The sequence below is a fragment of the Neofelis nebulosa genome, chromosome 1 (assembly GCF_028018385.1).
Source record: "Neofelis nebulosa isolate mNeoNeb1 chromosome 1, mNeoNeb1.pri, whole genome shotgun sequence".
Taxonomy (NCBI): Eukaryota; Metazoa; Chordata; class Mammalia; order Carnivora; family Felidae; genus Neofelis; species Neofelis nebulosa.
Window position 1 is genome coordinate 125217554 of NC_080782.1, and position 25147 is coordinate 125242700.

At 37.9% G+C, this 25147-nt stretch overlaps 1 protein-coding gene across 2 annotated transcripts in view; it reads right to left on the minus strand.

Annotated features, from left to right (window-relative positions):
- CTNNA1 (catenin alpha 1) overlaps positions 1-25147 on the minus strand; it is a 178589-nt gene that overhangs the window by 112742 nt on the left and 40700 nt on the right. For both annotated transcript variants that reach the window (XM_058698412.1, XM_058698882.1), the window contains exons 4-5: positions 8243-8409; positions 7379-7498 (exon numbers count right to left, since the gene is read on the minus strand). In XM_058698412.1, the coding sequence (XP_058554395.1) occupies positions 7379-7498; positions 8243-8409 (287 nt within the window). The remainder of the gene's footprint in view (positions 1-7378; positions 7499-8242; positions 8410-25147) is intronic.

A 25147-nucleotide genomic window follows, 5' to 3' on the forward strand; every position in this document is an offset into this window, starting at 1 on the left:
AGATTCATGTGCTCCATGACTTTAATCCGAAAGGTTTTTATTTGATTGTCTGGGGCATCTGGGTGGCTCAGTCATTTGAGAACATTCTACTCTTGATTTCAGCTCAGGTCATGATCCCAGAGTCCTGGGATTCAGACCCGCATCAGATTCTGTACTGAGTGTGCAACTTGCTTGAGATTCTCTTTCTGACTCTGCCCCTCTCCTCTACTCACACACTCTTTTTCTCAAAAGGTTTCCATTTTATTGTAATACTTTATATACATGCAGTCTTAAGTGAAACTGTCCTTTTCAATTTCCTCTACACCATAATTATAATCCATAGTTTAAAAAAACTTGAGATTCCTAGCATGGATCTTACTACTGACATCTATTAGACTGAGTGGATATACTAAGTGACAAATAAGTGATACCAAATAAGTGACAAATAAGCAAGATAGGAAGAGGATATTTCTGGTATCCCATTATTACTCAAAGTGCTCAGGAGGAGAGGGAGAGACTTAAGTCTTTAGTAAGTATGTATTACCACCACAAAAGAGAATTAGAAGTGATAACACTAACTGACCACCTGATCTGTTCTATTTTACCTGTGAATAGAATTCTAATGTTAATTACACCAACTAAACCCTACAGTACAAATTTAAATGTTTTAAAAGAGTATTACATGTGTAAACAGTAAGAGAAAATTAACTAAGAAAGGCCAAAGTCAATAACTCAATTTGAAGTCTGACTTAGCCATTTAATGGCTCATCTTTTTAGATGAGTTCCTAATTAAGCATTAGAGACATCTAAGTGGTTTCTTTTTTGATAACTTCATTTCACTATATATTTTAGGTTTGCATCTTTACTCAAACCTTGTATAATATGACAGCTTACTTTTCTTCCTAGAGTTCTTTTCTCATTTGGAATCTGAATTGCAAGTAATAGCTCACAGCACTCCAAATGCCCTGTAGCATAGTACATTAGGCTACATACTCAGAAACAGGACCCTATGGATTTATTAGAGAATCAGTGATCATTTCAAGATTCAAGCAATGACAGGGGGCTAAGGCTAACCATTAAGTTAAAACAGATGGTGGGTACATTCTGTGTGGCATTTTCTAAATGCCTGGCCATCACCACAACCTCAGAGACTCTGAAGTCTTCTAGGGAGGCATTTGCATCTAAGTACTTATATCGTCCTCTGTTTCATAAAATGCTTTGCAATTAGCTTTGGAATTCTTCCCTAAGTATCTATAACCTAGATCAGTACAGTCTCTTACAAAGGTTACCAAAGACACTTGTGGTGACCTAAAGTTAATAGATGCCAGAATTACTATTCAACACTTGACTTTCCTAAAGCCCCTGCCTGGCCTGGTATGAGAACTTCTACCTTTCTAAAGACTAGAGTAGGTACAATATTCAGAAACAGGACCCCATGGATTTAGAGAACTGATGATCACCTCAAGATTCAAGCTATGACAAGGGGCAAGGGCTAACCATTATGCTTAAGCAGCTGATGCACATGTTGTGTGTGGCATTTTCTACACATCTTGTCCTCATCACAGTTTATGCCTGAGAGGTTTCTATTTACCAAGTAAGGGGGATATATTTTAACCTATGATGAAAATGACAACTATATATCATTTGTCCTAACTGCTAAAGTGTTCAGCTTTCTCTCAAGAACTACTTTTGTCTTAGTACAAAGAAACTAGATTTTGTTAAGTAAACATAGGAAAATGGGCACTACCACAAGGCAGCACTATTTACTATTATAAGAATAATAATCAATCTTAAGTATTATTTTCAAAATATGTAACAGTGATAAGTAATCTGGATTGGTGAAAAAAAATGAGCTATTAAGGAAAATAATAGATTACCTATGAAATCAGAGTCCCTTGGTCTACTTTAGCCAATTTTTCCCAAACTTTATCAATCCAATTGTGTTTCAAGCACACTCAGGAGCAAACAGAAAACATGAAGAAGAAATAACGGCTTTCAATGTGATTTCAACTAACCATCACATGCATCACATGCAGTGACCAAAAAATAAAAGCTTACTTCTAAGTAATCTATAGCACTCCTTCTACCCAAGAGCTGGAAATTCAAGTAAAAGTTTCCTCTCATTTCCCTCTTTATACTGTTAATATAAAATTGTACCCATAGACACATGTGATCAGATATCTTCTCTTGAATTCAAACAACTACACTTAAAGAAAAGGTCCATAGGCAAACCCAGCTAGTCCATATTCATTTACACAAAAAATTCATTACTATCCATTACCACTGTGTCTGTTCAAGTTTTCAGGAAAAAAAATCATTAAAGTCAGAGTTCAGAGACTAGGTAAGAAGCATTATGTTTTTACCAAATGCCTCAATAAGCTCTAGTACCTGGGTGGGTGGAACATCCACCACCCAGTACTTGGTAACCATGCAGGTACTCCATCTCTATCAGACTAAGAGACAGAACTGACCACAGGAGGCACATGCAGTTCTCCTCACAGGGACTAAGGTCAGTGCTGGCCCATCCCCACCTCTGCCATCTATTTTACAGTAAAAGAAGAGCCTGCAGTCTAAAGGAAATTCAACACTTATAGTGAGCAAATTATATTCCAGCCCAAGAAAATAACAGATTAGCACCACATTTAGAATCCCATTCCAGGATGGATGTGCAGTACAGCAAAGTGGCTTATTCACTTGTTCATTAAATATTTAGTAAACACTACCATATCCAAGCAATATTCTAAGCACCAGGGATTGTAAAAGCCATTTGAACAGACAAAATCTCTGCCCCTGGAGGCAGACAGCCTGGATTAAAAACCTGGCTCCAATTCTGACTAGATGAATGACCTTGCCACATTATTTAACCTCCCTGTACTCCAGTTCTTTGATCTATAAAGATGAGTATAGTTGGTTAAGTGTTCAACTCTTGATTTTGGCTCAGGTCACGATCTCATGTCAAGAGATCAAGCCACTCATCTGGCTCTGAGTGATAGCAGAACCTGCTGTGGATTCTCTCTCTACCTCTCTCACTGCCTCCCACACACTCATGCTTGTGTGCTCTCTCTCAAAAATAAGTGAATGGACATCTTTTTAAATGAGTATCTATCAATTACAGCATCTACCTTATACTATTCTGTGAAGATTAAATGAATGTGTGTTTATAAAGGGTTTGTAACAGTGTGTAGCACATAGTAAACACCTTTTTAGAATTACTCATTATTATTTTCAGCAACATCCTTACCACCACCACACCATGCTCCAGAAAAACATTAAGGAGAAAAAGGTAAACTCCAAAGAGCCTCCAGACCTTACGAGGTTTAGCATTTCCTTGGTGGGGGGTTGCTGCTTAAATGATATAAGGGACACTAAAGGAGCTAGTATATACATCACACCCAAATATTGCTCTTGAGGAAATACCCCTTTTCTGGACTCAGGCTGTCTGCAAAGATAAGAGGTTCAATGAGAAGCTTAATTATTACATATCATGCCTGAGCAGAGAAGACGTTAAAGGTGAAAATAGTCTAGGGGCTACGCATATAGCAGGAGAGGAATTCTGCCAGAAAACACACAGTGTGAAAAACTGTTACCAGTTACCGAAGGAGAACACTGGGCAACATCCAAAAGGAAGAATGAAGTTTCTACCAGGCTGGGACCTTAGGATAAAATGAGTAGCAATTTAATTCCCAAGAAAAGCACTAGTTTATGGGAATATACACCACCAAGACCCAGGTCCTACAAAAGACTATTTTATCAACAGGAGGCACAAAGAAGCCCAAGGCCAACTTACTCAATGGATTCTACTGCAGAAAGCCACAGGTGAAGGTTAAAGAATTAGGCCCAATTAAAACTACAAATGACTAGGACATACTACAAAACCCAAGACAAACTTTAAAATGGAAACATGTATCAATCAAGGTACAACAGAAAACAGCTGGTACAATCTAACTAACTAACTCAAAGACGTTTTAGGGACTCTGCTACAAAGGTATAAGGAAAGTACAGGGAAACCACAAGGCTGTTAGGTCACTTAGGCCTGAAGAAACAAGGAGGCAACAGTTACCAGAATCCAGGGAGCAAGGTGTGTAGAGAATACCACCCAACAGGGGCTATGACTTTAGCCACCCAGAGCAACAAGCAGGGTGGGAGCCAGGGGAATAAAACCCCAGCCTCTATCTCCTATCTCCTCTGATCTCCTACTGATGCTACCACTGGCCAAACCCAACCGGGACTAGAGGGCAAAGAAGCCCTGGAGGCTGTCCAGACAGGTCAGATCCCTGGGGCAAAGAACAGGATGAACAAGGGTAGAAAACAGATATGGAGAGGCAAACAGAAAACCATTCAGCATGTTAAATAATAACTTCAAGATTTTAATTACATCTTATTTCAGAAGTATTTGAAATTTACTACTTTTTTTTTTTTTTAATACATCAGGGATTATGTTTAAGGAACTCTTCATGTATTCATGGCACAGAGAATTAAAAAGTCAAGCAGCATTGGGACACCTGGGTGGCTGGGTAGGTTGAGCGTCCAACTCTGGATTTCAGCTCAGGTCATGATCCCATGGATGTGGGATCAAGCCCTGTGTTGGGCTCTGTGCTGGCAGCGCATAGCCTGCTTGGGATTCTCTCTCTCTCTCTGCCCCTCCCCTGCTCATGAGCATGTATTCTCTCTCTCTCAAAATAAATAACCATTAAAAAGAAAAAAAGTCAGGCAGCATTACTCTTCAGTAAGTTTTTCCAATAGCATACAAAGGTCTGGACTATCAGTGTGTTCTATCTCAAGAACAACATCAATTTACCTATTCTACCATTTTGCAAAGATAGGCAATATAGTGTCAGTCTAAATTTTCTCACTTTCCTCAAATAATAAGCCTTCATAAACTAAAATCAGACTAGGCATTATGACTGTGGGACTATTCACCAAACTTTATTTTTTAAGTATAACTAACATTTATTTCATGTATTTAAATGAGAATTTAGGGGCACCTGGGTGGCTCAGTCGGTTGAGCATCCAACTTTTCATTTCAGCCCAAGTCATGATTTCATGGTTCATGAGATCGAGCCCCAAGTCAGGCTCTGTGCTGACAGTGCAGAGCCTGCTTAGGATTCTCTCTCTCCTTAATCCTCTCCCCACTTCCTTCTCTTTCTCTCTCTCAAAATACATAATAAATTAAAAATGTTTAAACATTTTTTAAATAAAACGAAACAAAAAACAAAAAAACAAATGAGAATTTACATCAAAAACATTAAATAAATTGTAAACATAATTGGTCCAGCATGAATATTTATGGAATTACCATACCACAAAACAAGTTTTTATAATCGATGAGGCCCAACAAAAACAAAAAAACTTATTTGTGATTTATTTGATGGAGACATAAGCCAACACAGGAATAAATGATAAAAACAAACTATGTCTACATGAACTAAATTACTTAGGCAATACACCAAATCTAGGTATATTATAATGTCTAATATTAAGTAACGGAAATGTAAAACCAGGATCTCATATGTGCAAATTCAGTCTGATCATAACCTAAGCTTGAAATATGGTCCATAATCATATTAAATACTTTACATACATTACTTAATTTAATCTTTTCAATCCTATGGGGTAAAGATTTTATACTATTATACTACTGAAAGTTACTAAGAAGTATGCAAAGCTGAGACTGGCATATATTGGACATTTACAGTACTGACTCCATTTTCCTCACACGTGTCAGAGCCCTTTTTGGGTGTCCCTGTCCTGAAGAAAGATACTCTCATCCCAGACCAGAGGGGAGATCTTCATCACAGAGTCAGACATAACAACTGATTTCTTCTCAATCATAATCAGTGAAGAATGGGTATGTTACAAAATTCAGATTTAGTAGAGCAAATCTGTTAGGGGTTTCTACATCATTTGCTTCTAAAAAAGACCTATGGAAGAAACAGTTTTTTGTTTTTTGTTGTTGTTGGTTTTTTGGGTTTTTTTTTTTTTTTTTTGCTTGCTGGACATAGTGATCTGTACAAATATCATGCCCAGAGCTTCTACAGCCATCTAGTACCAGGGACAGTGAACACTGCAGTGCTGGAAAAGGTCAAGAACCTGGATCCATGATGATACTTGCAAAACCTTTTATCTTAGCTACCTGAAAATCTCACCTAATTTGGGACTTCTGATTAGTAAGAAAATAAATCCCCCATTGTTCAAGCAGTTTTGGAGCTGGGTTTTCTGAACTGCAGCATGAAATATCCTAACTGATACAAGTATTAGCAAATGATAACAAGAATTTATCTTTTCAGGGCTTTATGAAAAAGCACAAGCCTGATCAGAACTATGGAAATTTTAAGAAACTGAATGGTGACATGTGTATCTCCCCTAGAGCACATACTGCATCCGACAGGAAGACCACAGAGAAGACTTAAAGCACCCTAAAAGCCAAAACACCAAAAGGATAGCAAAGCTTGGAAAAATAAGAACAATGATCTAGGAGCACACAGGTGGCTCAGTCAGTTAAGCGTCCGACTCGTGATTTCGGCTCAGGATATGATCTCACAGTTGGTGAGATCATGATGGGCTTTGAACTGAGAGCATAGACTGCATGGGATTCTCTCTCTCCCTCTCTCTCTCTGAACCTTCCTCTTCTGCACCTCAAAAAGAAATAAACTTAAAAAAAAGAAGAAGAAGAAGAAGAAGAACACTGATCCACATGCCACACAACACAAATTCATAACACTAAGGAAACTATTAAGAACGATTTATAAGAAATAACTTGAAAAGTGACCAAACATGGGGGGAGAGCAGTGATAGTTTCTGATATGCCAGTAATTCCAATACGTTTCAACTGGTTTATGGTTTTTAAAAATCTGAATTACACTCCAATGCCAACTGAAGTTAATCCTTGAAGGCACATAACAAAGCCCTTATCATCTGTCCAGACACCAAGTTATTTAAAGCACAATTTTAAGGGGCCCTTGGGTGGCTCAGTCAGTTAAGCATCCAACTCTTGGTTTCAGCTCAACTCATGATCTCACAGTTTGTGGGTTCAAGCCCTGCAATGGGTTTCTTTTTCCCTCTCTCTCTCTCTCTCTCCCCCCCTCTCTCTCTCTCTCTCTCTCCCCTTCTCTCTCTCTCTCTCCCCTTCTCTCTCAGATCCTCCCCCACTCTCTATCTCTCTCAAATAAACTTTAAAAAAGTTTAAAGCACAATTTTCACAAGAATTAAAATAGAAGCCTAACATGAATGCAACTTAACAACACAATAGTGACAGGACACTTCACAAATTAAATGTTTTAATGGAACTATACTGTCAGAGGGTGGTAATTGTACCTTCAGAAAACTCAGGTTAAAATCACTTTTTCCCACAAGATAATAATATAAACAATTTTAATATGCACCCAAATCATGACTATACCTGTTGCCTTTTGGCTGCCATAATGTTCAGCTTATCCACTTCAGGTTTCAGGGCTTTATACTGTATTCCTAAGTCTTGTTCAGTGCCAGCATTCCTCAGTTTCAAGATACCATCTTCCACCTATAAAACACACTCCTAAATAAGAAAAATTCTAAACAATACAAATATGTATATAAAAAAGATCTATAACATTTTATTCCTTTTAACAGTTCCTCAGCAATCCAAACTCCCTCTTCAGTTTACATGACCCTCAAACATTTGAGCAGTTATTACATGGGAATTTTATGGGAAGTGGGAAGAGGAGCAATATACCGTGCTATCTAAAACAATACAATTTAGGGGCATGTGGGTGGCGCTCAAGGCATCTCACTTCAGCTCAAGTCATGATCTCATGGTTTGTGAGTTCGAGCCCCACATCAGGCTCTGTGCTGACAGCTCAGAACCTGGAGACTGCTTTGGATTCTGTCTGCGCTCTCTCTCTCAAAAATAAACATAAATAAATAAATAAATAAACAAATAAATAAAAATAAAACAATACAATTTAAACTATCTTGGTTTCTCAACTCTGGAACTCTACTGGTACAAGGAAATGCTTAATCACTACTGCAGAGAGAAGGAGTCAAAACATTATCTTTGCTACATGTTCTGCATCAGAATGAAGACTAAACAGAATCATAGCACTATCGGTATGAGATACACCTAGAGTAGAGAAGGAAATGGAAACGAAAGGAAAACATTCCTGGTGCACTTGGGTAAACGAAGGTCAAAACCAAACCAAATTCTAAGGAATGCTGAATTAAGCATGGCCAGCAGCAGCCTCACTGTGATGGAGAGAACAAATTACAGGCACAGGCCTGTACTTACAACTTTCAGCTGAACAAGTAATTTGTAGACATCTGCCATGTCAGCCAAAATAAGCAGCCGGGTAACAGCAGAGAGCAAAGCTCGAGCTGCCCGAACCATGTTGCCACGCTTCACAGAAGAACAAGGATCATCTGCAAACTCTCCCGCAGCAGTCTTCATCAAATCACCTGTTTTGCATCATGAAAAAACAAACTCATCAGAAATGAACCAAATAACTGGTCTATATTTAAAAAAATTACAATAAAAATAGTTCAAACCTTACACAGTCCATGCACAGAATTTAAGGGCTCCCGTTTTTATTGTTTTGTTTTCTTTTGTTTGTTTTACAGCAGTCACTAAGAAAAACACCCTTGCATACTGTTGGTAAAAACACACTCTCTGGAAAGTGATTTGGTGCTATAGATAAAAAGCCTTAAAAACACTCCTTTCCAGGTCATCTGGGTGACTCAGTTAAGCATCCAACTATAGATTTCAGCTCAGGTCATGATCTCACAGTTTGTGGGATAGAGCCCCACATTAGGCTCTACGCCGACAGCACAGTCTGCTTGGGTTTCTCAGTCTCCTATCTCTGTCCCTCCCCTACATGCACATGGGCTCTCGCACGTGCGCTCACTCTCTCTCTCTCTCTCCCTCAAAATGAATAAACATTAAAAGGGGGAGGGGGATCTTTAAAAAACAAAACAGCTCCTTTTCAGAAAGGAGCATTATAAGTATCCTAAGGAGAAAAAATAAAAAAGATGTGAGAAAAAAAAAAAAAGGATCTAATGTGATCCACCCTCACGTCTACAGAATGGTACAGAAATACAGCAACTATTATGTATGACCACCACACTTCATTAACCATCTCACCGGTATATGAAAAGTCAGAGCGGAGTCAATGACTTATTCATTTTCCTCATACTAAAACCCTGACAACAACTCAAATACTCAACAATAAGCATCTAGTTAAGTCAATTATGGTACATTCTACAATTGACTATTATGCAAATATTAACATACATATGAAAAAATGTTAATGTATAAAATGAAACCATAAGCATAAAGAAAAGAAAATGATAGATATATGTAGCCTGTTTAAAAAAAATGAGAGAGAGAAAAGACAGGAATCAAAAGGCAAATAATAGTTATACTAGGTTACAATCTGGCTCTTTACATTATGCCGTACTTATAAAAACATTTTCTATAACGAACAGGTATTAATATCCATAATTAAAAAATTAAGCTAAAAATATATGCAATATATTTTACCAGAGTTTCTAGGACTACCCATGGTTGGTTATAGTATCCAATCCTAAATTCAACAATACTAATAATTTATTTATAATGTTTCCTAGAAACTTGTAAAATAACTTACATTTTCATCACGTTTCTATTAATAATCATTTAAAGTGTCTACTGTCCCTCTTTTCTTACAGCTCTAAGCAAATGGAGGGCCAGGACTGTGTCTGTTCCATCAGTTATTCGGACAGTGCCTGTATGGGGACTATCTGTGGATTCCTGAGAAAGCAATTACTTCCTCCCTTGGCTGAATGTGTCCACTCCAGATTAAAGCCTAAAGGCCATTCATTCTCACATCTCTTCCAGTAATATAAAAAAGTGCATTCTCAAGAAGCCTAGTTCTCTCTAAAGAGTCTTACCAAATTTCTCCTATCAAATTTAGCTGTAGAATAGGACCTTAGAGGGGAAAAAGTTAAATTCACCGTCAGATTCATATAGTAATTGGGCTTAGAGCACAGTATAGTATTAAGAGTAAAGACAAGTGGGGCGCCTGGGTGGCGCAGTCGGTTAAGCGTCCGACTTCAGCCAGGTCACGATCTCGCGGTCCGTGAGTTCGAGCCCCGCATCAGGCTCTGGGCTGATGGCTCGGAGCCTGGAGCCTGTTTCCCATTCTGTGTCTCCCTCTCTCTCTGCCCCTCCCCCGTTCATGCTCTGTCTCTCTCTGTCCCAAAAATAAATAAAAAACGTTGAAAAAAAAAAAAAGAGTAAAGACAAGCTGTGCAAATATGTCAGGTAAGAAATAATCACAATGAAGAATTTCATAGTAAAAAAACTTTCCTGAACCTAAGACACAGACACAGAAAGATAATGACATATGGCAATGATGTGGATACGTAACATTAAAACTGTTATCTTATGATAACTAAAAATAGTGAGCTCATTCATTCATTCATTTATTCAACAAATATGAGCACCCACTATACATCAAAGTCTGACTTAAGTGCCAGTGATACAGCACCCAAGAAACAGCCCATGTCCTCATGGAACTCTAAAGAGGGAGGAAGACAGACAAGCAAACAATTAAAGGTAGATTAAGACAATATACCTAGATGCAACGGGCTCACAAATCAGGGAGTAATACAATACAATCAGAATTACAATAGCCCCGTGGACAAGGTGCTATGGAGAGATGGTAGGAAAAGCTATTTATTCATGAAGAAGCTATCTCAAAAGCCTTGCAGAAAAAGGTATTTACCTTAAACAATATTAATATTAAACAAGAGATATTGGCTTATACAATAAGTAGAACTTCACTTATTTATTGAGAACTTGCTAACACTAAAACAAATCAACCACTAGGGATACAAAGCTGAACAAGACTATCTCTGCTTTCAAGTGGTTTACAATCCAGAAAAAAAAGAATGTGATCATGGCCACGGACATAAATTATGTGGCATTTTAACATACAAGCTTTAAGAAAAACATAAAAGTACACACAGTTTCAACGGAAAAAGCACTAACAACCAGTGTTGAGGAAGAAGTAAAATGCCAGCAACAGTTTTATGGGAAACATGGTACTGTGAAATGGACTCTTCTCTCAAAGGACTGGAAGGATTTTTGATGTTAAAATTGAGGGAGTCAGCATCTCAAGCAAAAGGAACAGCAACATTTGTGGTGCCTGGGTGGCTCAGTCAGTTAAGCGCCTGACACTTGATTTTGGCTCAGGTCATGATATTGCAGTTCTTCAGTTGGAGCCCCACGTCAGGCCCCATGCTGACAGTGCAATGCCTGCATGGGATCCTCTCTCTCTCTCTCTCCCTCTCTCTCTCTCTGCCCCTCCCCAGCTCGTGCTCTGTCTCCCTCTCTTCTCTCTTGTAAAAATAAATAAACGTGAAAAAAAATTTTTTTTAAGTTGAGACACACAGTAAGAAGGTATATTTAGAGGCTGAGTCCTCCAGTTTAACTGGGAATTGAAGAATGTGTACAGAAGAAGCAGAAGATAGGGATGGAAAGTCCACAGACATAGTACAAAGAATTCCTGAGCCAAAGCAGGAAGTCAAAGTCATAGATACACAGAATTAACCTAACAAAAGTATATAAAATAAACCTGACCCCAGAGATGGGTCAGAAAGGCACAGTGAGAGCCCAAGAAAAGAATCTTAATAAATGATAAAGGCAAGGGTTAAATGATATAATAACCTTTGATTATAAACAGTGAGGAAAAAGAAATTTCCTCACTCTGACTTAAAGGTTTCAAGCTGGGGCCACAGCACTGTATGATGATTAAAAAAAAAAAAAAAAAAGTGGCCCCTGAGACTGTGTATTTAGGAGTAGGGAGGAAGACAACTTTCTGACAAGAGAAACAATGAGAACCAAACTGATGAAAACTCAAATGCATACATACAGGATCAAGGGAAATGAATTAAGAATCCAGAAATAGAGTCAATTAATTTTCAACAAGGCTGCCAAGATCATTCAATGGGGAAAAATAGTCTTTTCAACAAACAGTACTGGGACGGGATATCCACATGCAGAAAGAAGGAACATGAACCTCTACCTCTTACCATATACTTTCAAAACAGAACTTAGAAGAAAACACTACCATAAGTCTTCATGGCCTCTGATCAGCCAATGGTTTCTTAGCTATGACACCAAAAGAACAAATAAGAAGAAAACATAGATAAAATGGCATCATCAAATTTGAAATTTTAGTGCTTTGGTCAAAGGATACTATCAAGAAAGTGAAAAGATCCACAGAACAGGAGAAAATTTCTGAAAACCATATATGTAAGAACGATCTAGTAAACACAATATAAAAAGAACTCTTATGACTTAATAAAAAGACAACAAATTTAAAATAGGCAATGAAATTACATATACATCTCTCCAATTAAAACAAAATAAACAGCTAATAAGCACAGGAAAAGACATTCAGCCCCATTAGCTATAAAGGCAATGCATAACAAAATCATGAGATACCACTTCGTATCTACTAGGATGGCTATAATCAAAAAGACAGAAAATAATAAATGGTGAGGAATGTGGAGAAACTGGAACCCTCATACATGGTACAAGGAATGGATACATGCTGCAATATGAATGAATCATCTAAGCATATGCCATGTGAAAGAAGCCAGTCATAAAAGGCCATATATTGTATTGTTCCATTTATGTGAAATGTCCACAACAGGTAAATCCAGACACAGAAGCCAGATTAGTGGCTGCCAGCAGCTGGCGCAGAAAGAGTGAGGACTAACTGCTAATAGGTATGGGGTTTCCTTCTGGAGTAATCAAAGTGTTCTAGAATTACAAAGTAGTGATGGCTGTACAACCTTGTAAATATACTGAAAACCACTGAACTGTACACTTTAAAAGAGTGAATATTATGGTATGTGAATTATGGCTCAATAAAGAGACAAAGAATATCAAAGGCAGTGACCTGAAAGAGCACAGGCCTTGGAGTTACAGATAAGCCTGAGTTTTAGCTTTCTCTCTTACCAGCTATGTGACTGGACTCCACCGCCTGTTTCCTCTTCTGTAAAATACAGAGAATACTTCGCTGGGCGGGACAACTAAGATAACATATGTATGTCTAGTTCATTGCCTTGCACTTGGAGACAATACAGGGTTGGTAGAAATTATTAAGTAAAACAAAATGAGAAGACAGCAGAAAGGGTCTGTATGGTGTTTCATGAGCATTCATCTATTCAACAACCACCTTTAAGAGCATTAATACATGCCTTCTTTCAACAAATGTTTACCGAACACCTTCTATGAGCCAGGCAGCAATCTAACACTCAGATAAAAATTAACAAACCAGACAAAAATCCCTGGCTCCTGAGAGTTTATATTCTAACGTGAGGGGAAGATGATAAACGTAATAAAGTCAATTATATAGTTGTTAAACAAAAGTACTTATCAGAGGGAGGGGCAGTGGCAGAAATGACAAAGAGGGGATAAAAGATACAATTTAAAACAGAGAGATCAAGGGGCTCCTGGGTGGCTCAGTCGGTTGAGTGGCCGACTTCAGCTCAGGTCATGATCTCGCGGTTCGTGAGTTCGAGCCCCGAGTCAGGCTCTGTGCTGACAGCTCGGAGCCTGGAGCCTGTTTCAGATTCTGTGTCTCCCTCTCTCTGACCCTCCCCCGTTCATGTTCTCTCTCTGTCTCAAAAATAAATAAACGTTAAAAAAAAAAAAAGAAGTTTAACACAGAGAGATCAAGGCAGGCCTCAGTGAAAAAGCACCACTTGAGGAGAGCCTTAAAAAAGGAAGCACAGGAGCAATGTGGCTATCTTGAGAAAACATTTCAAGCAGAGGGAACACCAACTCAAAGGACCTAGGGCAGATGCACACTAAAATGATCCTGGAAAACCAAGGAAGCCAGTGCAGCTGGTAAGGAGGCAATGAGGAGGAGCAGCTTTGTGGGAGGTGCAAAAGGCAGATTTCAATTCAAGGGTAACAGAACAAGACTGCTCTTTCAAGAATGTGAGCTGCTACCAAGAGGAAAAGTCAAGGGCTATTAAAGAAAATTTTTCCACGTGTGCACGCGCACGCGTGTGTGTGTGTGTGTGTGTGTGGATGTGTGTGTGTGTAGACAGGTAGCAGTATTATGGGAGAGAAAAGGATAAAATTGGAAGTCACATAGAAACTGCAGCGTCACCACTAAACAGGTCTCTGTTTCCACAAATGTACAACAGAGATAATAATATAGATAATCCTCACTTTGCACAGTAGTCCAGGTCCATGAAAATAACCATGCAAGTTGTAACAGTGCAAAGTAATCTTTAATCAATGCGAAAAATTATGATTATCCTGTGTGACCTTTAACATTTTTTGACAAAAGATTAAAAGCTCCTTTACTACTAATTATAAATGTACAGGGAAATGAAAAAAATTGTAGATTTAGTACACTGTAACTTAAAACATTATGTACAGTGAAAATTAGTGTTTTCTTTGTAAGAGAATACTCAAAAGTAGTTTTTGAATAACACTTGTCTTCTTCAACATTTAACTTAGGATACAGACAATGCATCTCTTCTATCCCTTGGCAAACTGTCCTATTTCCTTCTAAATTTGGATCAGCTTCCAACATTTTATCCTTTGCACTTTCAATGTCATGAAATATCTCCAAAAGTTCTTTTAGTGTAAAGGTTTTGATGACATCACTTCCTCTGGGACATCATCATCCTTTTCTGCACAATCATTTTCCTCATTTATGTCAATAACTTTGCCTTCACTAAGTTCTTCTGACTGCTTACCTAGAGTCTCTTTAACAGCAGCAGTGTCAACATTCCCGGGCAGCTATTTATCCTATAACTTAATTTATATTCTATTCAAATTTAAATTCCAGGTTTATCACTTTTTGTTTCTTTGCTGCACTTCCATCTTTGTTAGTAAATTCATTCTTTCAACAATCACGGTTTTAAAATTCTTTTAAAGTTTATTTTTGAGAGAGAGAGCAAGCAAACAGCAAAGGGGCAGAGAGAGGAGGGGACAGAGAATCCAAAGCAGGCTCCACACTGCCAGCACAGAGCCTGACATGTGGCATGAACCCACAAAACAGGAAATCATGACCTGAGCCAAAGTCGGATACTCAACCAAACTAAGCCACCTAGGAACCCCACAATGACCCCATTTTGTAAAAGGGTTCATATTGAGTTTATCACCAGGAGACAAGGAGGCAACACAACCACACACAGAATGAACAGTTGCACAGTGACCAGTCACCCAGAGAGAAGGAACATGATAGGTCAATAATCCTAATGCACATCTGTTATTCATGTAGTGATATGTACATGTAAGAGCTAGCAATGAAGTCTGTACTTCATGAATTCACTCACCGTTAATCTATCATGTTAACTGAAACTTGAACCATGTTGGTTAGGGACAAGTTTTATTTCACTAAACTGTGGCTCATGAAATTTGTGTATACTGGACCCATGCAAAGTGAGGATTGCCTGTATCTACCTCCTACGGCTGCCGCAGAGATGAAACCAAACGTTCAGTAAAGTGCTTAGAACGGTGCCTGCACTCCCATACTATCTATTATCACTACTGGAATTTAGTTATAGATAGATGGAGGGGGACAGGAAGGCAAAAAGACACTAATGACACCTAAGTGAGGAAGCAAGACTCTAGATCACAGACAGGAACACATATAATCAGGACCACAGGAGGAAGTGAGAGCCATGAGAGTGGGAAAAGGAGGTTCTTGGACCCTCAGAAAGCAGAGATAGCAAGAGGTTGGCTTCCAGGCAGTATGAAGCTCAGCGTTGTTAGAGAATCTCATTTTCTCAGAAGCAGTAAGTGAGGCTATCCTAAAAACTGAGCAGGGTAAGGGTGCCTGGGTGGCTCAGTCAGTTAAGCAGCTGACTTTGGCTCAGGTCATGATCTAGTGGTTTGTGGGTTTGAGCCCCAAGCCAGCCTCTGTGGTAACAGCATGGAGTCTGCTTGGGATTCTATCTGCTTCACTCTCTGTCCCTCCCCGTGACCCTGCTCTCTCTCTCTCTCAAAAATTTTTTAAAACATTAAAAAAAAAAAAAAATAGAACTCTCAATTAGTTTACTTTGAAAAGTTATCAAAAGCACTCTTCCCACACACAAAAAGGCAAACTGGGAAAACTGCAGCAGAAAGGCAATCTGTCCGAAGTCACACGGTCAGCAGTAAAGGCTGAAAATATAACTGGGTCTTCTGGCCTTGTTCAAGTTGTCTCCAGTTAACTACACACTGCATCTGGTATTCACTATGATACAAAGGAGATGAAATTTAAGAGAACCCCTATTACTGTTCTATCTGCCATGAAATCAGAACTGTCAACATGCCCATCCCCTGATGTTTTTCCCCCAACTAAGCTGAGGATAAAAATTAAGTTACTATGGAGTTCAAAACAAGGACAAAGGGCAACTGTAAAAGATATAAACCAAAAACCCAGTTCTACATTAGAACAGGACAAGATCAAAGCTGTTCTGAAGCATCAAGTATCTTAAGTAAACTCCCTTCAATGCAATTCAATTTTTAAATAAAACTACAGGAAAAGAAAAGGCTTGAAAAGAGTATGGGGTCAGGGATATATGAGAAAGATAAAAAATAGAAAAAAGGATTGGTTTTTCTTCTCTGGAGCCTAGGAAATGAGACATTCTGTTATGCTGCTCTTCTTTAAAACTAAGAATGTGGGGGTATCTGGTTGGCTCAGTCAGTTAAACATCCAACTGTGGCTCAGGTCATGACCTCATGGTTCCTGAGTTCAAGCCCACATCAGGTTCTATGCTGCATCAGGCTCTGTGCTGATAGCACAGAGTCTGCTTGAAATTCTCTCTCTCTGCCCCTCCCCTGCATGCACCCTCTCTCTGTCTCAAAATAAATAAATAAACTTTAAAAAAAAAAAACATCAAAGCATCTGGGCAGCTCAGTCGGTTAAGCGTCTGACTCTTGGTTTTGGCTTGGGTCATGATCTCACGGTTTCATGGGTTTGAGCCCTGCATAAGGCTCTGCACTGGCAGCATGGAGTCTGCTTGCCTCTCTCTCTCTCTGTCTCTCTCTCTCGCTCTCTGCCCCTCCACCACTTGCACTGTCTCTGTCTCTCTCAAAATAAAGTAAAATTTGTTCAAATAAAAATAAAAAATAAACTGTCCTTTTGTGGTAACAGCTACGAAGTTTGCCTCTGTTCCCCTTATTGGGAATTTTTCCAACTGTTAAAAAAAAAAAAAAAACGGAATTAAGCCAATATGAGGTTTCTTCCAGTTTTTAGGAACTGGTAATCTCCCTTACCTATCCCATTTATGACTTCACATCCCACAAAGCCCACGCCATACTACAAGAACGACTCCCAACCACAATGCCATAGCAGAAGGTCTCAGGTCCTCAAAAATACAGGTATATAAACATGTCAACAGCCTTTAATAGTCCTACAAGACACCTAACAGATAAGGAGCCAACTTGTACCTTCTCTAAAATAGCAATGGAGATAATTCTAATATGCTCCTCAGCCAGAACCTTTTCTACCTTTAAGTCCAGAAAAAGATAAGAACTCTGCCAGCCCACCGGACGAGTAAAGCTTACCTCCTATAAATTACATAAACCACTAGGGGCGCCTGGGTGTCTCAGTCAATTAAGTGTCTTGATTTCGACTCAGGTGGTGATCTCCCAGTTCCTGGGATGGAGCTCATCGGACTCTGTGCCACGACAGACTCTGCCAGCATGAAGCCTGCCTGGGATTCTCTCTCTCCCTCTCTGCCCCTCCTCCACTCTTTCTATTTCAAATATATAAACATTTTAAAAAATAAACAATTACATAAACCAGTGGCTTCAGGTTCCTTTACTAATGGAAAAAAATTTTTTAATGAAAATGGAAATCACAATGTGCTTACATCACAGAGACAGGATAGGACAGAGTACATCAACATATACGAAAATATTAACAGAGGTGGCATATCACAAGATGGTACAGCATGATGGTAGATTATTTTCGATGTGTGTTTTTTTTTAAACTTTCTATAATGAACATATGTACTTTTATTTTTTAAGGTTTTTGTTTGTTTTTGTTTTTGTTTTTTAAGTAATCTCTACACCCAGTGTGGGTCTTAAACCCATGACCCCAAGATCAAGAGTCTCATGCTCTTCTGACTAAGGCAGCCAGGCACCCTGAACATACATACTTTGAAAGAAAAAAAGGTTTTAAATGATAAAAAAAAAAAAATTGAAAGTATCTTTAATTCATGTCTGTGATACATAAAACTCAGGGTTTCCAAGAAAAGAATAACCTAAAGCACTCAAAAAAGTCTATATACAAAATTTCTTTTCCTAAGGTATAAAAAACCCCGTGACTACTAGTGTTGCTACATAAGGAAAAAATAAAATTAGCATACAGTAGGAAATATAAAAGCTTTGTGAAATCAGCTGTCTCGAGAAGCTTATCCAAATATGGGTAAACGAAGTGGTAAAATAAGGAGCCATCTGCAGCCCCAATCTCATTATCATCATTTTTTGTTTAGTTGCTGCAGGAGAAGTTCAATTATTATACAGACCTTAAGTAAGTATTTCTTATAGACAACTTTTTATGAGAGCACACTGTTAGCAACTGCGAAATCTTAAAGAGAAAGATTTTAAGACATCCACCTGAATATGCTTTTGAGGACTGCAAACACATCCCTGTGTCAAAATGACAGAAGCTTTCAGGAGAATAGCTAAAAATCATTTACCATCATAAACATGTTCAAATTCCTTATTCATTTCAGGATCAATTTCAGGGCCATATGTCAAATTCTGATCCCTCCTCTCACAGTGATTTCCCAAATGGTCTTGCTCGATTCATTTTGATCTCTTTATCTTAAAAATGATTTTAAATACCTCAATTTGTTTTCTTTTCAGTCAACTATCTCATACTAGTCAATAATGGTAGACTTCAGTCTTCAAAATAAAAAACTGTCCTATTTAAACTTGTGAAAATAAAATAAAACTCTGGCCATAAAAATATTAAAGACAAGTATTTAGATCTCTGACTCAAAATGACCCCCTTAAATCATATTACTTTATATAAAGAGAATAATACTGTCACTAAATATTATGTTATAGGAAAGTACTTAGTGATACTGAACAATGTTCAAGATCCATTAAGTAAAAAAAGTAAATGACACATCAAGCAAAACCTATTTCTACACATGTGAGTATATTCATAGAAAACAAACTTTAAGGATCTAGAAACAAAATGTTAACCATTGGTTTTATCTCTGGGTAACAAAATTAGAGCTGATTTTTATTTTCTTTTTCTTTTTTTTTTTTTTTTTTTTTTGGTTCTATCAAAAACACTCACTGCAGAAAATTAGCTTTTATTTTTAAAAAGTTAATTCTACCCAAGGAATAGCCAGAGGAGGAGAAAAGAAAACAACAAACCAACAACAACAACAAAACAGCAAGCAACCAATATCACAAGTAAATCTGTTATAAATCACCATGTACTTAACAATGGCATCTTTTTACACAGAAAAGTAAAAAAAAAAAATCCAACCCTGAATTTGAACACTTAAAACTTCCCTACCATGGGATTCCTAATTCTTCAAAGTTACATTTTAATACTTTAGGTTCAGTGATAAGCCTACTTCATACCAAATTCTCTTAAATACATCTGATTAATAGATCTCACCAAAAACGGATATAACTTCTCTTACTTCTTTGTTATTCTATCAACTTCATTTTTACAAAATAACAGACAGGACCAAGTCTTCATAAAATTATTTGCTAGATTCAAGGTAATCAAGAATTCAAGGTAATCAATCTGCCCCACTCCTCACCCCCAAATTTTTAAATTCATTTTCCATGATCTGGTAATAAAATAAGACCTTTTCCTCACTTGTAAATGAAGATAAATGCAATACTATTGGCAAAGGGTAATAGATTCCATTACATAGTCCTTGCAGGAATGAACCAAATGATGGTATATATCGGACATAACGTTCATGCCCTGTGACATGGGGATGAACAATTAATCCTCCCTACTTTCACCTTTCCATTCATCTGTGGGGATATCTGGCAACAACCACAGATCTCCAGATAGTACCTCCATAATTAGAGGAAAGCGGACAATGACTCAATTCCTAACAGAGGCTTTAAGAGAACTTTCCTGGGGTGCCATTTTTAATCCACAAAACTGTTCATCTTTTGAAAATCAACCCAGGAAATAAACATTTAATATGTTATTTAACTACTATAAGCCATCTGAATCAGCTCAGAGAGTGCCCAGAAAAACTTCCAACCTACGCCCTTTCTCATCCCCTGGGGATGTAAGTAAAGGAAGCTTTGAAATTTCTTTTTCCAGTTGACAAAATGGATTTTTTAAAAAAGTTAAAATAGAGTACCACACATATTCATGTTCTCATTTTCCTTACTAATTCAAGTGTGCCCTGCTGCTATTCAGAAACACTTCAAAGAGAGGCACTTACTTCCTGATTACACATTCAAATAAATGCATAACATGCATTTCAACTTGGAATCACTTTCTTAAGAAATTAACTAGTAGAAACCACGTTATTGCAACATCATGGTTGAAGTCATGCCAAAGTCAAAATTTTAATACCTAAGATAACTTCCTCAGCTACACTGTACAAATATATTCAGGCAATACTATTACCCACTGTAACTTAAAAGTATTATTGTGCTGTTAGTGTTATTTATTAAACGTTTAATGAAACAGACTTAAAAAAAAAAAAAGAGGAGCAATTTCAAAATGAAAGGAAACATTAGAATTTAATAACTTCTTTCTCCTTTCCTCACTTCCATAGCCAGCCAGAAACCAAGTCTCTGCAAAGCAGCATATGCTCACATAAGGGTAATGATCCAGAAGCAGACAGCATGCTTGACACATCCCAAGTAAAGAAAATATAGCCTCCACCCTAGAGACTTAGAGTTTAAGTCAGAAAGACAACTTTAAGACATAAAACACCCAGATGACAACTAGTTAATGATTTTTTTTTGGACTTTACATTCTGCTTTTCCTGCTCAAGTTAAGTGCATAGCAAGAGAAAATGAATTAAATGGTGGGAGTGGAGGAATGGAGGTCAATAATGAACAAGTTTTAAATTAATCACAGTCTTCAGGAACATAGGAAGGGTAGGAACTGGAGTGAGAGCACTTCCAACAACAGACCCAGCCATCAGGGGATCACATGAAAAGAGACATCCAAAATAAGAGGAGAAAACAGGATGAAAAATATACGAAGGTGACAAAGGTAAAAGTCAAGGTAACAATAGGAAGCGAGAACTCAAAGAAGAGTATGAGAAAAATCAGCTGATTTTTTAGCAGCTTTGATGAAGAAAGTCATTACACTAATCTGAAAACCTAATTAACTTAACTTTTATCTTTTTCAAAATGTTAAATGTTTCTCTGCTATTGCTCTTCCACAGTATCATTATTAACACTTTTTGAAACCCACTCAACATTGCAGGGTAGGAATACTTGTCAAATTTCTCCTGTGAAAAATCAAAGAGCCCATTTAGAAGATCAAGCTCATGATCCCAACCTGATTAAAACCACACTAACAAGACCAAATCAAAATGCAATCTCTCACATACCCACACAAAGCTATGTTTCAAGTCTTCACATCATGAACTTTGCAAACCCAGATTCCACTGTCTCCCGTCTACCTCTCAAACCCTACTCAAAAAAGTCACTGACAGTTGCTTTGTCTTGATCATATCTGCCTTTTAACATCTATCTTCCAGGCTGCCTATATCAAATGTGGGTATATCAGTCTGAGGCTGTCAACATCTGCACTGGACAGGAGACCAATTTTCACCTCCTTCAATCTGACTCTAGGCATTGCCAGGGAGAAAATTGTGCCTCAAGAGCCTGACAGCTTGTGCTCAATATCCTTTTGTCAAGAACAAAATAAATCATTATTTTCCTTAAAATTGCCTTGCTGAGATTCACAATGTTAAATATATATATATATATGATAAATGTGTATGCACATGCATACATATATATATACACACATACACATATATATGTACATAAATACTCTCCATGTGTGTATATTTATTTTTCTCCCTACATACAAATCATTCAAGCTGCACCAAGGAAAATGGCATCTATATCCTCAATTTTACTACACAATTACTGAGGTAAACAGAAGAGTATCTCTTAAGAAAATAAAAATAAAATAAAATAATAAAATAAAATAAAATAAAAATAAAAGTCTCTTAATTAACATCAATTAAAAACCCTCATTACCCATCCCTTCTTTAAGACAATGTCCTAAGAGACCATATGTTTTATCTGGGTAATTCAGTGCTTTCAAAGTTTAAAAAAGCTGAGAATGGGGGTACCTGGGTGGCTCAGTTGGTTAACCATCCAACTTCAGCTCTGGTTATGATCTCACATAACCAGAGTTCAAGCCCCGCCTCAGACTCTGTTGTGACAACTCAGAGCCTGGAGACTGTTTCAGATTCTGTGTCTCCCTCTCTCTCTGTTCCTCCCCACCTCATGCTCTCTCTCTCTCTCTCCTTCAAAACTAAATAAATATTTAAAAAAAAAAAAGCTAAGAAGTTATCTATCCAACAAGACCATTAGAGAATGCTCACCAATCAACTACAGCTACTAAGATCATGTAGGTACTAGCCAACTTTTCACTCTACTGTTTCAGTAGACCAATACATACTGCTTTTTGGCTCTAAAACTGACAAGACATTTTCTACAGAAAAGATGGCTCTTGTAGTGATTGAGACTTAGTACTGAACAACATTATTGCTCTCAGTGAATTGAAGTTGTACTTCCACTCAAAGACGATGCGCTTGCACTATAATCAAAGCTTACCTGAAATGGAATACCGATCCAAAAGCCAGAACTTAAAAAGCCTCCAAAGAAATTTTAAAACAAATACTGCCTAAATACAAATGAACATGAAAGGGAGGAAACCATAAGCCAAACATTAAAGTGTGTACTTCCTATTTATTGGACAAGAATATTCAGTAAAAGAATTTACTCTGTTTTCACTTTCCTGCCATGTGGGGAGAAGGGCCATCTGGTTTCACTATTAAGTGTTTTCTCAGTATTGGAGAAGTGGGTACAGTGAATTATCTTGATATTTTCATGTTGTCCACCATGTGAACAACAGCATATATATGAGAAGTTGTTATAAATGGTATGGCAGTCATGGAACGAAATTCAAACCAAATTGTTTGGTATGCAGTAAAAGTCATGACTTTAGCTACAATCCTTGCTCTATTCAACAGAACTCAACCACCTTTTCCAGGACTACCAGATTTTGTCTCATCATTAAAAAGATTAGAGACATAGGGGCACTTGAGTAACTCAGTGGGTTAAGCATCCAACTCTTGATTTTGGGTCAGGTCATGATCTCACAGTTTTTGAGTTCGAGCCGCGCATTGGGCTCCACGCTGGCAAAGTGGAGCCAGCTTGGGATTCTGTCTCCCTCTCTCTCTGCCTCTCCCCTGCTCATTATCTATCTATCTCTCTCAAAATAAATAAACATTAAAAAAAATTATAGACACACACAAATTTACATATTGACTTTTAACTCTAAGTTAATTCTACCTCTGCAATACATTAGTGATGGGATATCTAAAAGATTAGCACCTCCAGCCCAGTAAGACATGTCTCAATCTTCCAGAATCTTGTAAAATTCCAACTGATAAGAAAAGTAACAGGATTCAACCAATCAACTACAAAGAATGAATGTTTACAGATACCTACCAATGCCGTAGGAACTCCCCAAAACACCCTTATGTTCCAAATATATGCATAAATAAACACATGCATGTCAACATCAATCCTCCCTGCCCCCAAATAATGCACATTTTTTTAAATGAAGTTGCGGGGCACCTACGTGGCTCAGCTCGTTGGGCATCCAACTCTTGATTTTGGGTTCAGGTCATGATCCCAAGGTCATAGGATAGAGCCCAACGGGCTCCACATTGGGCATGGGCCTGCTGAACATTCATTCTTTCTCTCTCTCTCTCTCTCTCCCTCTGCCCCACTAGTGCTCTATTGCTCACTCTCGAAAATAAAAAGGAAAAAAAAGAAAAAAATTAAGGAAGTAGCATTTTACACCTATAAAGAGAGCAAAAAATTTTAAGACTATCCCAATATTTGTCAAAAAGGATTATTTGTTTCCACTCAATGCCAATTTATTATATCCTGTATTCCTTTGGAGAACTCTCCCCCATTTCTCCTGTTCTAGGGCAAACATGTGATCTAGGCTGACTAGAAACTGGTTCAGTGCTGAGCATGACCCAAGCAAAGCTAACCAGTCCCTTCTATGACTAAAATATAGACACAGAGGAAGAAAAGTTCTTTTTTGGCTAAGATGACCACCTCAAACTAAAGGTGGAATCTTAAAAAATAAAAAAATAAAAAAATAAACAAACAAAAAAGAGAATAAGACCTACAGAGAGCAAACTGATGGTCAGAGGGGAAGGAGGACAAGCAAAATAGGTGAAGGGGAATGGGAGATACAGGCTACCAGTTATGGAATAAAAAAGTCACGAGAATAAAAGGCACAGCATAAGGAATATAGTCAATGATACTGTAATAGCAATGGATGGTGACAGATGGTAGCTATATCTGTGGTGAACATAGCATAATGTATAAACCTGTCCAATCACTATGTAGTACATCTAAAACTAATGTAACATTGTGTGTCAACTACATTCAAATAAGGAAGGAAGGAACTAACGAACGAAGGAAATAGGGTAAAATGAAATACGTGGAGCCAAGTGATGAAAAAAGCCTCACACCCTTCGAGTCAGTCACATCTATCCCTGAAATCACAATCTACTTCTAGAATTCTCAATTACAAAGGCCCATAAACTCCCTTTGGCTTCAACAGCTCTGAACTGAATTACTGTCCCTTGTAACTGGTGAGGCTGTAAGAATATTAGAAAACTGATGATATAACCATACTGGATAACAAGTTAGGAATACATTTTTTTTTAAGTTTATTTATTTTTGAGAGGGGGGGGGGAGAGAGAGAGAGAGAGAGAGAGAGAGAGAGAGAGAGAGAGAATATGTGAGCAGAGGAGGAGCAGAGACGAAGAGAGAGGATTACAAGCAGGCTCCACACTGTCAACGCAAAGCCCAAAGCAGGGTTCAAACCCAGGAACCATGAGATCATGACCTGAGCGGAAATGAAGAGTTAAACACTCAACCAACTGAGCCACCCAGGCACCCCTAGGA